This window comes from Dromiciops gliroides, chromosome 2, assembly GCF_019393635.1.
Source record: "Dromiciops gliroides isolate mDroGli1 chromosome 2, mDroGli1.pri, whole genome shotgun sequence".
Taxonomy (NCBI): domain Eukaryota; kingdom Metazoa; phylum Chordata; class Mammalia; order Microbiotheria; family Microbiotheriidae; genus Dromiciops; species Dromiciops gliroides.
This window is the reverse complement of record NC_057862.1, coordinates 550,611,927-550,626,537: the sequence shown is the minus strand read 5'-3', so window position 1 is coordinate 550,626,537 and position 14,611 is coordinate 550,611,927. Positions and strand designations below refer to the sequence as shown.

The following is a 14,611-nucleotide window of genomic DNA, read 5'->3' as shown; positions in this document are numbered from 1 at the left end:
TGGTCTGGCCAGGATACTGTATGACAGGATCGTCATCTCCCTAATCCCAGACACTCTGCCTAACTTTTGCTGCAGCCCAAGGTCACTTTATGTCTTCCAACTGCCACATCCTACTACTGACTCATATTGAAGTTCACTAAAACCCCTAGTTGTTTTTTGCTTGTTTGTTTGTTTGTTTTCAGAAAAACTTCTATCTGGCCACGTTCCCTAGTGAAGCTGATGTTTTCAACCCAAGTGTGAAACTGGATGAATATCTCTATTAAATTTCATCCTCTTAGATTTGGTCCGATTTTCTGGCTGGTCAATATTTTTGAATCCTTTCACCTATGATCATTGTTATCACACACACACACACACACACACACACACACACACACATCTTTATGACATCCAAATCATAATAATCAAGCAACCAATGGTTTTGTCCTACTCAGTGACAAAGACAACAGCCAAGTACAGATCCCCGAGGCACTCCACTGGCCATGTTGACATCGAACTTAATTGTTGCTCATTTGTTGAGTGAATCCAACTATTCATCTAACCCACATCTCTGAAAACTGCCCACAACAATAGCATTCAAAACTATGCCAAATATTATGCTAATTAATTTCATCTTTAGTATTCCCCTTGTCTTCCACTCTAGAAAACTTGTCCAAAAGGGCAGTGGGGTTAGTCTGGCAAGAATAGGTCTTCCTCACAGTGGATAGAGAACCAGCTCTGGATTCAGGAGGACCTGAGTTCAAATATGACCTCAGACACTTGACACTAACTGTGTGACCCTGGGCAAATCACTTAACCCTCATTGCCCCACCCCACCTAAAAGTCTAAGAAATCAATGGGTTCCCTGTAGACAACTCTGTCATATCCTGCCCATTAGAATTATTCTTCTTGGTGCCTTCAGAATTTCATCCTCCCTCCAACTTCCCAACCTTCCTGCTCCGGCTTCCCCTGAAGAATTCTATACCATGAGGACCTGTCAGCACTTTCACTGAGCTCTCTGAAACCTGCTCATGGGAGTAAAACTCGGGATACATTGGGAGAAATGGGAGCAAAATGCAGACTGTAAGGTGCATGAAAGGGAGTAACAAAAGATAAAACTGAAAAAGATGGATCACAGAAAGTTTTGCTGGCTGAGCTAAGAATTTTAAGATTTTATTCTGTCACTGATAAAGAATTGAGTACAGTTTTTGATCATGGTGATATCTTGATTTCAAATGCAGTTTAGAAGGATCACGTTAAAGTCTGGCTTTTCCTCAAACTACCCTAATGATGTTCTCTTCACTAGTACCCAGGCATGATCATTCCTCCTACAAACACCCATAATAGCTTCTTTTTAGTCTTGTCTTTCCACATTAGCAAAGAATATTATTTGTTTGACACAATTCAACACCAGGGGGAAAACTCTACCAAAGAGTAGAATTTGGTAAGAATTTGGAAAAACAAAGACAAGAACCAGATCATAACTGGGATGTGAAGGACAACAGCTGTTTCTAAAAAGCAGGTCTTGCCAGAAACATCTGAACAACAACAAAAAAAGGAATTATACAAATTTTCAGGATAAAGTTGATATAAGGTAAATCTCTCCCTTGTTGGAAAGGATAGGAACAAACAGCCCTTCTCTTCTCTAGCATCCAAATATGTATGATTCAGTGTCTTCATGAAGTCGTACTTGGAAATAAAGATAGTTAGGACATAGAAAGAGTCAGACCAAAGGACTGGAAGGAAATGGGGCTGTCTACTGGCAATGGATCAAATGGGAGAGGGGTTCAGAGTTCTTCTTGGCTGGATTTGGGGGAACTGATATGTGGTTTTTATTAAGCTTTCTACTTCTGGGAGATTGATTTCGTGATCCTGGAAGTCCAATGAATTACTCTGTCAGGATTGCTTTAGTGGGGTGGGAGGGTGAGCTAGATAACTTCTAATCCCCTTCCAGCTTGAAGATGCTCTGGTCTTTCCTTTGAGGGAATATTATGTAAGCAACTTATCATGATATAATGAATGTCTTAAGACATTGATATGGGAGCTCAAGTGAAAGGAGCCACATTCTCCAGACCTCAGTGGGTAGGTGGGGGGTCTTATGGATCATCTGTGACTGATTAAGTGCTGGAAATAACTGTAATCATAAAACGCCTTAGCAACAAGTAGGAATTTCAACGTCTCATCTTTGCTGAATTTCTGAGTGACTTTGGGAGAGGCAGCATGGAAGATAGGATGCTAGTCCTGGATGCCAGGATGGCCTTGGTTCAAATATCACTTCTGACTAGAGTTAAGGTTACTTCACATTTCTGAGACTCAATTTCCTAATAAGTAAAATGGGAATATTAGTATTTACCTCAGCAATTTATTACATACCTATTGTGTGCCAAAGACACAGCCAGGTACACAGAAACCAAAGGAAACATTTAATTGTGAAAAACAAACAAATATGTGAGGAAGCTGCTGAGAACACACACACACGCACACACACACACACACACGCACACACACACACGCATGAGACAGTTCCTGCCCCCTTGAGCGTATATTCTGTTAGAAGAGTAACTATATATGTCAATAGATACATGGTAATTTCAGGAAAGGGAGGAGAATTGAGGGAGGCCCTAGCAGCAGGTGGCTCTTGAGCTAAAGCTTAAAGGAATCTAGGGATGCAAAGAGATTGATATGATGACATCCCAGGCATTCTGTAGAAAAGAGAAAAGAGAGGTAGTGCCATGCATGAGGTAAAGTAAAGAGGTTGGTTTGGTTGGACTAGAGATTCAGTTAAGGGGAGTGATGTGAAATAAAGCTGGAGAGAGATAAGTACTAATATTCTCATTTTACATATAAGGAAACTGAGGCTCAGAAATATGAAGTAACCTTAACTCTAGTCAGAAGTGGAATTTGAACTCAGGCCATCCTGACATCCGGGACTAGCATCCTATCTTCCATGTTGCCTCTCCCAAAGTCACTCAGAAATTCAGCAAAGATGAGTGGTGTGAAAGCTTTTGGCTTCTCCATGCTTACAAGTGACCAGGGTCATTCTGACATCTCACATTATTAGGCCTATGCCAGGACCCTATTCTTTTGGGCTTTTATTTTGTTTTGTTTTTGTGGGCCAATAAGAGTTAAGTAACTTGCTCAGGGTCACACAGCTAGTGTCAAGTATCTGAGGCTGGATTTGAACTCAGGTCCTCCTGAATCCAGGGCCAGTGCTTTATCCACTGCGCCACCTAGCTGCCTCAGGACCCTATTCTTTACTACCCCCTCTCCATGACATTTAGCTGCCTCCCTAGCTGGGGTCTTCCTCTCCCAGTCTAGGACTTCCAGTCCCTTCACCCTCATCCAAGGGGTTTACCAGCATGGAAGCCCTGTCTTCTCCTGCCCCCCAATGCAAGACACATACACACACATGCCCTCTTCGCTAGGAAGCTCATACCCTAAAGTAAGCTCTTTGATGGAGAACTAAGCTTTGCTCAGAAAACCTTCACTGAGACCCCACAACACAACAGCTAGGACAAGAGGCTAATGCAAAACAGTCAGGATTTATCTTGATGGTTAAGCGTTAGGACAGGTTCTAGAAAGAGGGTTTCTGTTGTGGGGGAAATGGGAGGGGTCTGGGGTAGGGGTTCTTAGAAATTCCTCTTTAAAGAATTACACACAAATCTAATTAGAATAAAATAATAATTTATTTAGGGCGCTAGGGAAAGGAAACCAAGAGAGAAATCCTTGGATTTCTCATGGGGAGAAGGCATGGCACAGAGACGTGGTTCTGAGATACCTATCTCCTCTAGCAGGAGACAGGGAAATCCTTTTATAAAGGACTGATGGGGGTGATCATCTGACTGTGGAAAGTTCCCTTATTGGGGGAGAACCGTCTCCCACTGGTGGTGGCTGGGGGATTTGGGTGAGGGGCAGCTCTGGATCTCTCAAGCCATCTCTGTCCTCCTCATGCCACAAAGGCAGCAGCCATACCTAATCTTATTTCTCCGAGGGCTGGGGAAGACTAGAATGAAGGGTGGGGGTCCTGGAGCTAACTCAATCCTGATCCAGTGCCACTTATCTCTTTAGATGTGTCTAGCCTTTGGTAAAGTTTCTCAAGGAGAAGGTTCTTTTGATTTACTCTAGAAAGGGTACCCTGGGCCCATGATAGTTTCTAAGGACTGCCGCTCACATGCCAGCTCTGCTCTGAATCACCGAGGTGACCTTGGACAAATGACTTAACTTCACTCAAACTTTTTAGCGCCTCTCATTTTCACCTCTTTACCAACACTTGGAGATACCTCCACCCTGCAGCCCCCTCTTTTAATTTGTTAGTGACCCAGACCACCTTTTTTGCACACAGTAAGTGCTTAATAAATGCTTTCCTTCTTTCCCTCTTTCTCTCCCTTTCTGTCTCTGTCTCTCTGTCTCTATCTCTGTCTCTGTCTCTCTGTCTCTATCTCTGTCTCTCTGTCTCTCTGTCTCTGTCTCTGTCTCTGTCTCTTTCTCTCTCTCTCTCTCTCTCTTTCTCCATCACCAAGAATTTTCGTTCATCTAAAAAGAGTTGAGGTAGTTCAAGTAAAGGAAACTTTAACTGATCATTGTCTTATAAAGGTGGAAAGCACCCAATGTGCTAATCTGACCTGGTAGAAAGGAAAGATGCCAGGGTGGGTTAGCAAGGATAACTCCTTGAATGTAACCTCAAAATATTCAGAGAGCTGGGGAGCTGGAAAAGAGAAGATCCAGAAAGGGGGGAGGTTGAACCTAAGCAAAACTATAAATTAGACAGTTTTTTAGTCTCCAATGCTACTAATGTAGGAGGGGGAAAAAGGGGGGGGTAACAGAAAAACCCAAGACAGAAGCTCTAATTTAGATCTGAGCTCTGTAACGATTGGAATGATGCCATCTGCTGGAGACTTACTGTAGAAAAGCTCCGCCATGAGGAAAAGGCCTCTGAGGGCAAGCCATGTGGTCAAGGTCCTTAGCATCAGGAAGTGACGTTTGCTCGTGGGTACTGTCTATCAAGGCTACCAGCCAATCAACTTGAGGAGCCTCCCATTCCTGGAAGGAGGACACAAAGTAGGAAGCAGACACTGGTGGAGAGGTTTGGCCTCTTTTTGGTTCCTGACCTTGCCATGGTGGGTGGGATGATAGGGCCTCTTAGAAATAGTTAGATTTTTACCTTTCTCTCTGATCCTAATGCTCTTGAATAAATACTTAAACATTTAAATACTCTTGCTAAAGCTTATAATTTATTAGCAACCACTCATTAGATTTTAGATAATATAGCTAGAATTTTAGCTCCTTATAGCTCGAAGAGGGGCTATAACTTACAGACCCCAGCTCCAAAAGGGATTAATGGATAACTTAAAACATGGGAAACAAGTCAGAAACTAAGCTCTTGTTACCCACATTAATCACCACCCATAACAAGAACATAAAGAGGCAGGTCATAGAGACCTTAACTAAAACAAAGACAGCTTATAGAAATTTTAATTGATAACCCAGAAACTAAGCCTGAGAATGAAACATGGGGACACTCTGACCTTGGCAGGTTGAAGTAACATGGGCAAAAAAGGCCAAATTTAGGGGGCAGCTAGGTGGCACAGTGGATAGAGCACTGGCCCTGGAATCAAGGAGGACCTGAGTTCAAATCTGGCCTCAGACACTTGCCAACTTACTAGCTGTGTGACCCTGGGTAAGTCATTTAACCCCAATTGCCTCACCATCACCCCCCCCCAAAAAAGGGAAGGGAATAAGCATTTTGGGGCAGCTAGGTGGTACAGTGGATAGAGCACCGGCCCTGGAGTCAGGAGTACCTGAGTTCAAATCCGGTCTCAGACATTTAACACTTACTAGCTGTGTGACCCTGGGCAAGTCACTTAACCCCAATTGCCTCACTAAAAAAAAAAAAAAAGGGCCAAATTTGTTCCCAGATCACCTTATGACATGTAAACCCCAAAAACATACCTCCATGGAAAAAGGTACCTGCCTCAAGGGTTGGTTTAAGCCCCCAGGAACTTTAAATTAGGATAAGCCCTCCCTTGTACCTCCCTAAAGTGGAGATTATTATGAGACTGATAATCAATGTATCCATGCTATAAATATAACTGTCTTTTCTTTCCCTATTCAAGAGGTACTTCCATGATGCTCTCCCTGTGGTTGCTCACAGTATTGCAGTAAAACTTGAGAAACTGAGTCACTGAGTCTTGTAATTCTTTTGGGATGACTCACCATCAATTTGACCCTAAATCCATCCCACATCACTACCATCTTTGCTTCCTCCAAACACACCCCTGCCCCACCCCTTCAGGCTTACATACACATTCAGTGTTCTGATATTACCTGGGTTCCTTTTATCCTACAAAGGAAAGTTATCTGATTAACTTCTTCCTCCTAAGGTGTTACCAACTTTAAGTGATTCCTTCCTGTTTTCTCTTCTTCCATTTTTTTTTCTTGGTCCTTTGTTAATAAGGGGATAGTCCTCCAGGAGGGGGGGAAGGGGGAGGGAGAGGAATACTGGGGAAAACATAGGCTATGTAAAAACAAAAGATATCAATAAAATCTATTTTCAAAAACAGTGCTAGTCAATAAATGTGCAAGGTCCACTTTTTTTTTTTTTTGGCCAGGTCCACTTTGTATACTGTAGAGCACTACCTAATATAAGCTATTATTGTGGGTATTCACATCCTAAATTAGAATGTAACAATTTGTCTCACAGCAAAATAGGCAGAGAACTCTGGGACTTGCTATTTGCCCAAAGCACTAAAAACCACTGGAATGTCTCCCCCTAGTTTAAAAGTCCTCAACAGCAACCTAGGTCTCTGACTAAATCATTCTCTGCCTCAGGTCTCTCTCCATGATTCATCCATGACTTTGCCCATTGGCAAAGTAGCGACTCAGAAGGACTAGAATAGAAAGGATCCCTCGGACTACTCATTTAATGGCACTGCTCTCTTCCCCCCTCCTTTACTCTTAGCTGCTTTTTTTTTTATTTGACATTATGAAAAATAGGATCACAAGAAAGATGAGAAATCTATATCAAAGGTAAGATATCTAGTGCCTTGCTCCTGAGTGCTGGCAAAACCTGTCTGGGGCACATTTCCTACCCCACTATATCCTCCCCATAACCCTGGCCCCAAACCCACAATCTCTCTCTGGAGCCATCCTCCTCCTTGACCCAAGTACAAAAATGTCTAGTTATAGTTCTGAGGTGAGGAATACACAGGTACATGTGGGAGAGAGGAAATGAATAGGTATGACTCTAGGTAGGGGAATACCGTGAGCAACAGAAGAGTTTGTGAAAAGTCCTACAATCTCAGCTTTTCTATTGGAAAGAAAGAAAAGCAATCTTAATGATTGTTTCTCCTTGTCACCATTGTTATGAAACAAACTCAAGTCAGCCACCAAACAGAAAACCTCTGAGGGAATTTCCCAGGGTTGCTCTGTTGGGTAATTTGCTGCTACTACCAATTGAGAAACCAGTGGAGATTCCACCTTCAGAATATCAAATACACAAAATCTCCCTTTCCATCTCCCTATTCCCATCAGCCTCAAAGTCACTTCAAATGCACAAACTACTTTTTACTATAGTATATTGAAATCAAAGCACTGATGCTGAATAATTATAAATGAATAGAGCAAAAGAGAATTTGTCTTCGATTTTGTTTCCTAAGAAGTTTAGCCAATGTAAAGCAAATGCCACCACAAGGAGGCAAAAATAGCTCAGAAATTACTTGAACCAGCAAACACTAGCTCTTTTCAAGGAAAAAAATGGCAAATAACTTTAGAAAGTAAATTCATAGGGGCAGCTAAGTGGCACAGTGGACAAAGCACTGACCCCAGATTCAGAAGGACATGAGTTCAAATCTGGCCTCACACAGTTGGCATTTACTAGCTGTGTGACCCTGGGCAAGTCACTTAACCCTCATTGCCCCGGCCCCCCCCAAAGAAAGTAAATTCATTTGTGAAATGTTTCAGGAGAGGATTATGGGGAGCATCATCTCACAAGCCAGTGAATAGCAATGGGGTAGTAGGGTCAGAAATGAGTCTATATAAAGTTTAGCATAAGACTCATCTAAGGTAGATCACCCCAAGAGCATTTAGAGATGAAAAAGGAAAATAGCAAATACATTTTTTAAAAGAGTAATGTTTCTATAGCAATCTGTTTTCAGTGATCTGCTTTCACTGATGTCTGTACCCATAACAATGAATATGAAGTAAAGATGAGCCGCTAGACCAGATCAAATGCAAACAGAAGAAATTCTCCAGGAACTGATACAATTTTGAAAGTACCGATGAGAGATGGATCTCAAAATGTCTGAAAGAAAGAACCTAACCAAATGACTGGAAAAAATCATAGACAGTATCAACAATCTTAAAAACTGTTCATAAAAACATGGGTGACCTACTTTCTCATTTGATAAAATACAAGAATGATCTATACATATATTGAACAAATCATTGCTGATAGTTTGAGAAAGGAATGGAGGGCAAGCAGTCCTAAGATAGTACACATCTTTACAGTCAAACAACTGGTTGGAAATGAAAAGAATATAAGATCCCATCCTGTTTATTCTTTTATGGTGTAAAAAAAATAAAAAGCATTTAACTTGACAACACAAAATGTGGCTTTGAGGTTTCTCCTTCAACAAGATGTCTCTCGTGTCTTTAGGAAAATATTTATTCCTCTGCATTTTCCTAGTTTCACTAAAGCATTGTTATTACTTGTGGACTCATGCAGAGAACTGGATCATGGACAGACAAGTAGATCTCACAGCCGTGCTCCTCAGTTAACTGGGGTACAACTGGTCAACTAATAGTTTATGCCTGGGCCAAAGAGATAAAGCATAAATTGGGAGTGATTGAGAGTTGAAAGATGGATGGGGGTGAGAAAGTATAGGAAATGCTGGAAGGAGGTAAAGAGTTAGGAGACTAAAGAAAATAAGGATGGAGGGACACTAACCAAAGTATAATCAGAACATTCTAGGAACAGTACTAAAAACTGAGTAGGTACTTTCCATTGCCCTGCTTAGGGACAGTTTGCTTTCCTTTGAGCACACATTTTCCTATAGTTTGTTCACAATATTTAGCCTAGTCACAGGCATTAATGGTGATGCCAGGCTCTCTTGCAACTTGACAAAATAAGGTAGGCCTGTGGTCCTGATTTCATGCATGCCCATTATGATCATTTCAGATTCTTTGAGAGAAGCAATCGTTCAATGATCCTCTGATTGTCAATAAAATCACCAAACAGAAGAGGGAGACACATACTCACAAAAGGTATTTTTCACTGGCATGGAGCATGTTTTTTGTGTAGCACAAATGGTCAAGGTATCCCTTATTGATAAGGAAGCTCACTGTGCTACTTCATCAAGACCCATAATACTACCAGGCCTCCTCAATGAAATCTATTGCCACTCAAAAAACCATTTGACTTAGCCTAACCATTCATACAGGAAAAATCAAATGGATGAACAGCACCTGTTGTTCAGACTAAGACATGTATGTGAGCCATGTTAGGCAGCTAGATGACACAGTGGATAGAGCACTGAGCTTAGGAATATCTGAGTACAATGCAGTCTCAAACATTCGCTAGCTGTGTGATCTTAGGCAAGTCACTTAAACTCTATATACCTCAGTTTCCTCATATGTAAAATGGAAACAATGATAGCACCTTCTTTCTCGGGGTGGTTGTGAGGATCAAATGCAATATTTGTAAAGTGCTTAGCACAGGGTCAGGCACATAATAGGTGCTATATAAATGCTATCTATTAGAATTATTGTCATTTGCCAACACATTGAATTAATCTATCAATGCATAAATACTGAATGGGTGCTGTGGTTAAACAGTGACCCAGTCCCAAAATGGAATGGGAGGAAGAGAGCAGGCTGAGATGCATTTAGGAAATTCCACAGAGCCTTCTGCAATCCCAAGCTGCCACCTTGTATAAAAATTCATGTCTTCTAATATCAGTATTTTACCAGTGTTGCTACATGGCTGCAAAAATAAAGTGCAACAATCTCTGAAGAATGAGAATCAGAATTGCAGGTGACCCACAGAGCAATGAAGAATAGACTAGTGAAATATAACATTGTTTGAAAGCACTGAGTTCAAATCCTAAAGCTAAAACAAAGACAAATAAGTCACTTCAACCTTTCTCAAATCACTTCCCCAGATCATTGCCTCTTCTCAGGCAAATAGCATCTCTACAACTTAATTCTTAAGCCTTGCCCTGATCCAGGTCAACCCGGAAATGCTTTCAAATCTAAACACTACTGGAAAAGGGTGGTGGGGATGGAGGGAGGTGGGTGGAATTTTTCATTTTTTAAAAAAATCAATTATCTTTTCCTTTCCTTAACCTCATTCTAGACCCTATCCCAAGCAACACAACTTTCCTATAAGGAAGAAAAAGTCCTCCTAGCCATCTCTCAACACTCTTCATTTTTATTAGCTTCATTGTTAATAAGACTCCACAAGGCTTTTCCCCAAGATCCACATACATGTTCCTAAGATAATTCTAAGAGAAGACTCAATGGACACACGTCTATAATTCCTAGCCAATAGATGGCACTATAATGTTACACAATATACAAAATTAATTACCCAGATTGCTGCCATCAGGGCTGCTGGTCTTCCTTCTCCTCCTCTCCCACCCACTCACCATAATTACCTAATTTTCCCCTGTGAAGTCTAGGACCACTGCAGCTTCTCTTTTGTCCCCTATATGCTTCATAAATTGTAGAACTCAATCAATAAGTATTTGTTAAGTGCTTACTATGTGCCACAAACTGGGTATGAAGAGGGGATAAGACCTGAAACTATGATTTAATTAATCTAGAGAATTCCCAGAGGATGGAAATTCTCCCATCAATGCAGGCCAGCACCTTCTCTGCAATTTAAAGAGGCCCCTAGGGGGGCAGCTAGGTGGCACAGTGGATAAAGCACAGGCCCTGGATTCAGGAGTTCCTGAGTTCAAATCCGGCCTCAGACACTTGATACTTACTAGCTGTGTGACCCTGGGCAAGTCACAATCCCCATTGCCCCGCAAAAAAAAACAAAAAAACAAAAAAAAAAAACTGTATAAAGAGGCCCCTAGAGCACCAAGGGGTTAAGCTCTTACCCCAGCATCATATAAATAATGCATATGAGGGAAAGGACTTGAACCCCAGGTCTCCTTGGTTGCCCTGCTTCTCAGAGACCAAAACAAATCATCCCTTTGCCCTTGAAAAGCTCACATGCTATTGGGTTAAATTGTTATTGTTTGTCCTTCATTCTCAAAGAGGACCATGACATAGGGATGATGTCATGACTTATGCTGAATTGGATAAAAGTCACCAACCTCACTCTGTCCTCCAGAGCCATCTGGGTCCAGTGGATAGCTAGATAGATAGCTAGCTAGCTAGCTAGATAGATAGATGATAGATAGATAGATAGATAGATAGATAGATAGATAGATAGATAGATAGATAGATAGATAGATAGATGTAGATATCAGGACACCTAGAGATGGGCCCAGATGTTTAAGGCTATTGGGGTTAAGTGACTTGCCCAGGGTCACACAGCTAGGGAGTGTCTGAGGCAAAATTTGAATTCAGGTCATCTTGACTCCAGGTTCAGTGCTCTATCCACCATCTAGCAGCCCTTAGGTTAAAGAAACAATCACTTGAAGACTGATCCTTTCTGGAGTTCTTATTCTTCCTAAAATCTGGGCTAGTAAGTAACAGGATCAGCAACCAATTATTTGGGTCCAAGTCCTAGCTGCAGCTCCAAGACATTTTTTCCTGATTACTTTAGTTTTCTTTGTAGTGGCTAGCACATGGTAGACTCTGATAAATATTTGCTGACTTGACTTTTTTTACTTCCTGTAAAATGGGAGAAAGAGCTCAAAGAGAGAGTAAATGGATGAAATGAAGTCACAGGTCAGAGCCCTGAGGTTCTGTCCAACTCAAATTCTGTGATCCTGTTGAGTAATTCCTTGGGGAAAACAGTGATTTCAGTAATCTGCCCGTCTTTTAGGCATTCATAGTCCCTAAGTGTTTTAAAGATGTTGATGTATCTGTCAAAACAGTCTACTTAGTCTTAGCCAGCAGATCACTTACTCAGGAGATCCAGTCCAATATATAAAAAATTTTGCCAAAGTAATGACAGATGAAATATTGATAGCCTTAGTATTATAACCAGCACATTTCCACAGCAATAGCCACCAGTCCAGCAAATTCACTAATACCCACAGGTGTAGGGTTTTCCCTGTATTTGACAGCTCAGGTGCATCTAAGGAAGTTCCATTCTTATCCTAACCTGGAAAACCCATTGCATAACCATCAGACCAACAATTAGCAGAAAAAGAAAACTTTTCTTTTTAAATATGGTCTAATCACTTATAATTCTTTCAATGATCAAGAGCAGCCAGATTGGAAAATCAAAAAAGCAAGCTGTCTTTTTCCCTATGTGAAATAAAATTTAAATCCCAACTCCAAATGTCCCCATAGAAAATGTTGGTCACCTCTCTCTACTTCTCCTGGTAGTGATACAAACACAGAGACAAGATGTTACTTTGGGGAAGTAATAGGAGCTAGAACTGTGTTTTCCTTGGTATGGGGATCTCCTCCCTCAGGAAATTCCTTCTATCAGTACTGATCAGCATCTTCTCTGCAATTTATAGTCTTAGAAATTTGCCTAGAGCATATTTAAGTGACTTATCCAAGGTCACACAGCCAGTAAGTGCCATTAGTAGGATTTCAATACAGATCTTCATGACCTTATTGAAGGCCAGTTCTCCATCCAGTATATATACCATGCTGCCTCTCACAAGAGACACAACATATTTATGATAGTACTTTCCGTAGGAAATAAGCATCTGTTCAGGGTAGGGAATATTTCAAGTTTAACAAGAGGACAGGATTCCTCATGAAGCACTGCAAAAGATAATGAATTATAAATCTCCCAGAAATTACCAAGTTTGTGGGCACTTTTCTATGCTTGTGAGAGCATTTTCCAAGTCCCTCTCTTTATAGGGTTGATCAATTACTAGTTGGCAAATAGTTCTACCCACCTGTAGGCAAGACCTGTGTCCCTCATGAGGAGAATGTTTTTAAAAAGATGCTGTCTAAATTCTTTTCTAACCTTTCCCCATCACCTCAGCCCCCAACCAAAGCACCAACATGGAATATGGGGGGGGGAGGGAAGCACAGGATCTCGTGTATATGGAGCTCGAATCTTCCACCTGTGAAAGATGAGTGGACACCAGCCTCTCAGCCATGAAATCCTCCAAGTGGTACAGTCTATGGAAAACCTCCTTACCTGAGATGCCGGGAATCCTTGACAGGCAGTGAAGGACAAGAAAAAGAACAGGGCACACTGAGATCCTGAAATCATCTTGCTAATTAGTGAGTTTCTTTTCAGGGATGAAAAGTGCTTTTTTTCCTTATCCTCCCTCAAGATTGTTTTAAACGTGTCAAAAGCCCTGACAATAATTAGAATCCAGCAGTGTGCTGGTCTAGGACGCCTCTGCGGATTCAAACTGCTTGTTAATCGCGCTGAAGGCGAGAAAGCATCAGACTGCTCTTGCAAAGCCCTATTCCGTACACCCGGCTTTTTTCTTGGTCCGGGTCCTGGTGTAGCTGCTGCTGCCGCCGCCGCCGCTGCTGTTGGTGTCCCAGATGCAGAGGCGGCTGCTGCTGCTCCTGCTGCTGTTGCTTCCCAGATGCAGAGACGGCTGCTGCTGCTGCTGCTGCTGCTGCTGCTCTGAGGGCTTATGAGCTAACACCTAAGTGCCTTGGTTTGGCTCCGGTTCCATCCCTCCCACTCAAATACCCAGCAAAGTCTATGCCAATGCTCTAGTTGTAATCCGGGGGAGAGGTGGGGGGTGTGGGGGAAGGGGGTGGAGAGGACAACACCAGCATATGCCTCTGCCTGCCAAATTGCTGGTCCAGTCCCCAGGCCCTTTCCTGGATGCGGGGGGAGGTGCACATGGGACCTTATTGCGGCCTGCAGTGGCTTCAAGGGGAGCTGAAATGCTCCTTCCCTCCTTGTCTAGTTCAGAAGAGAAGGGCCGCTCCTGCACAGGATGCCTCTCAACCAGCACATTCTTTAGGCATTCGAAAGACAAGAAAGGAGAGAAATCTCTCCGAGGAGAAAGGGACACATGTCCTTCTTGGCTTGTTAAAGTCATGCCGGTTGGTGAATTTTGGGGGGATATAGAAAGAACCACGAAGATGACTAAAGAGTCACAAATTAGCACCCCAGAGAAAAGGCTAAATAGCGGGAGTTCTTCTAGAGTTCCCAGCCCTGGGATTGATTTCATAGGGGGTTGTGAGCTGTAAGTGGTCTTAGAGATCAATTAGTCCAACCCCTCTACTTTAATGAATGAACTGTGACTCAGGGGTGAATCGATCGGCGTTAGGTCACACGGGTGTTAAGGGGCAGAACCAGGATCCAAGCGCAGGAGACTTAGATATTAAATCTTCTGCTTTCTTCCATTACATTACATCAAACTACAATTAACTTACTCTTGATTTTTTTATCATTCTTTAAAAGATGAAAAGTCCAAATCCCTTAAACCAGGTGGATTATATTCTCTCTTAGACCTCAAAGGAACTAGTTTGTATTTATATCCCCAGCATAGCACAGTGCCTTGAACATTTAGGAACT

General features: G+C 42.0%; 1 protein-coding gene across 1 annotated transcript in view; it reads right to left on the bottom strand.

The window, feature by feature from the left end:
- Positions 1-13,551, bottom strand: part of FBLN7 (fibulin 7) — a 74,642-nt gene extending 61,091 nt beyond the window's left edge. Inside the window, exon 1 of the mRNA XM_043987935.1 lies at positions 13,262-13,551. Within this exon, the coding sequence (XP_043843870.1) occupies positions 13,262-13,336 (75 nt within the window). The 5' untranslated portion in view covers positions 13,337-13,551. The remainder of the gene's footprint in view (positions 1-13,261) is intronic.
- Positions 13,552-14,611: the final 1,060 nt, after the last annotated feature.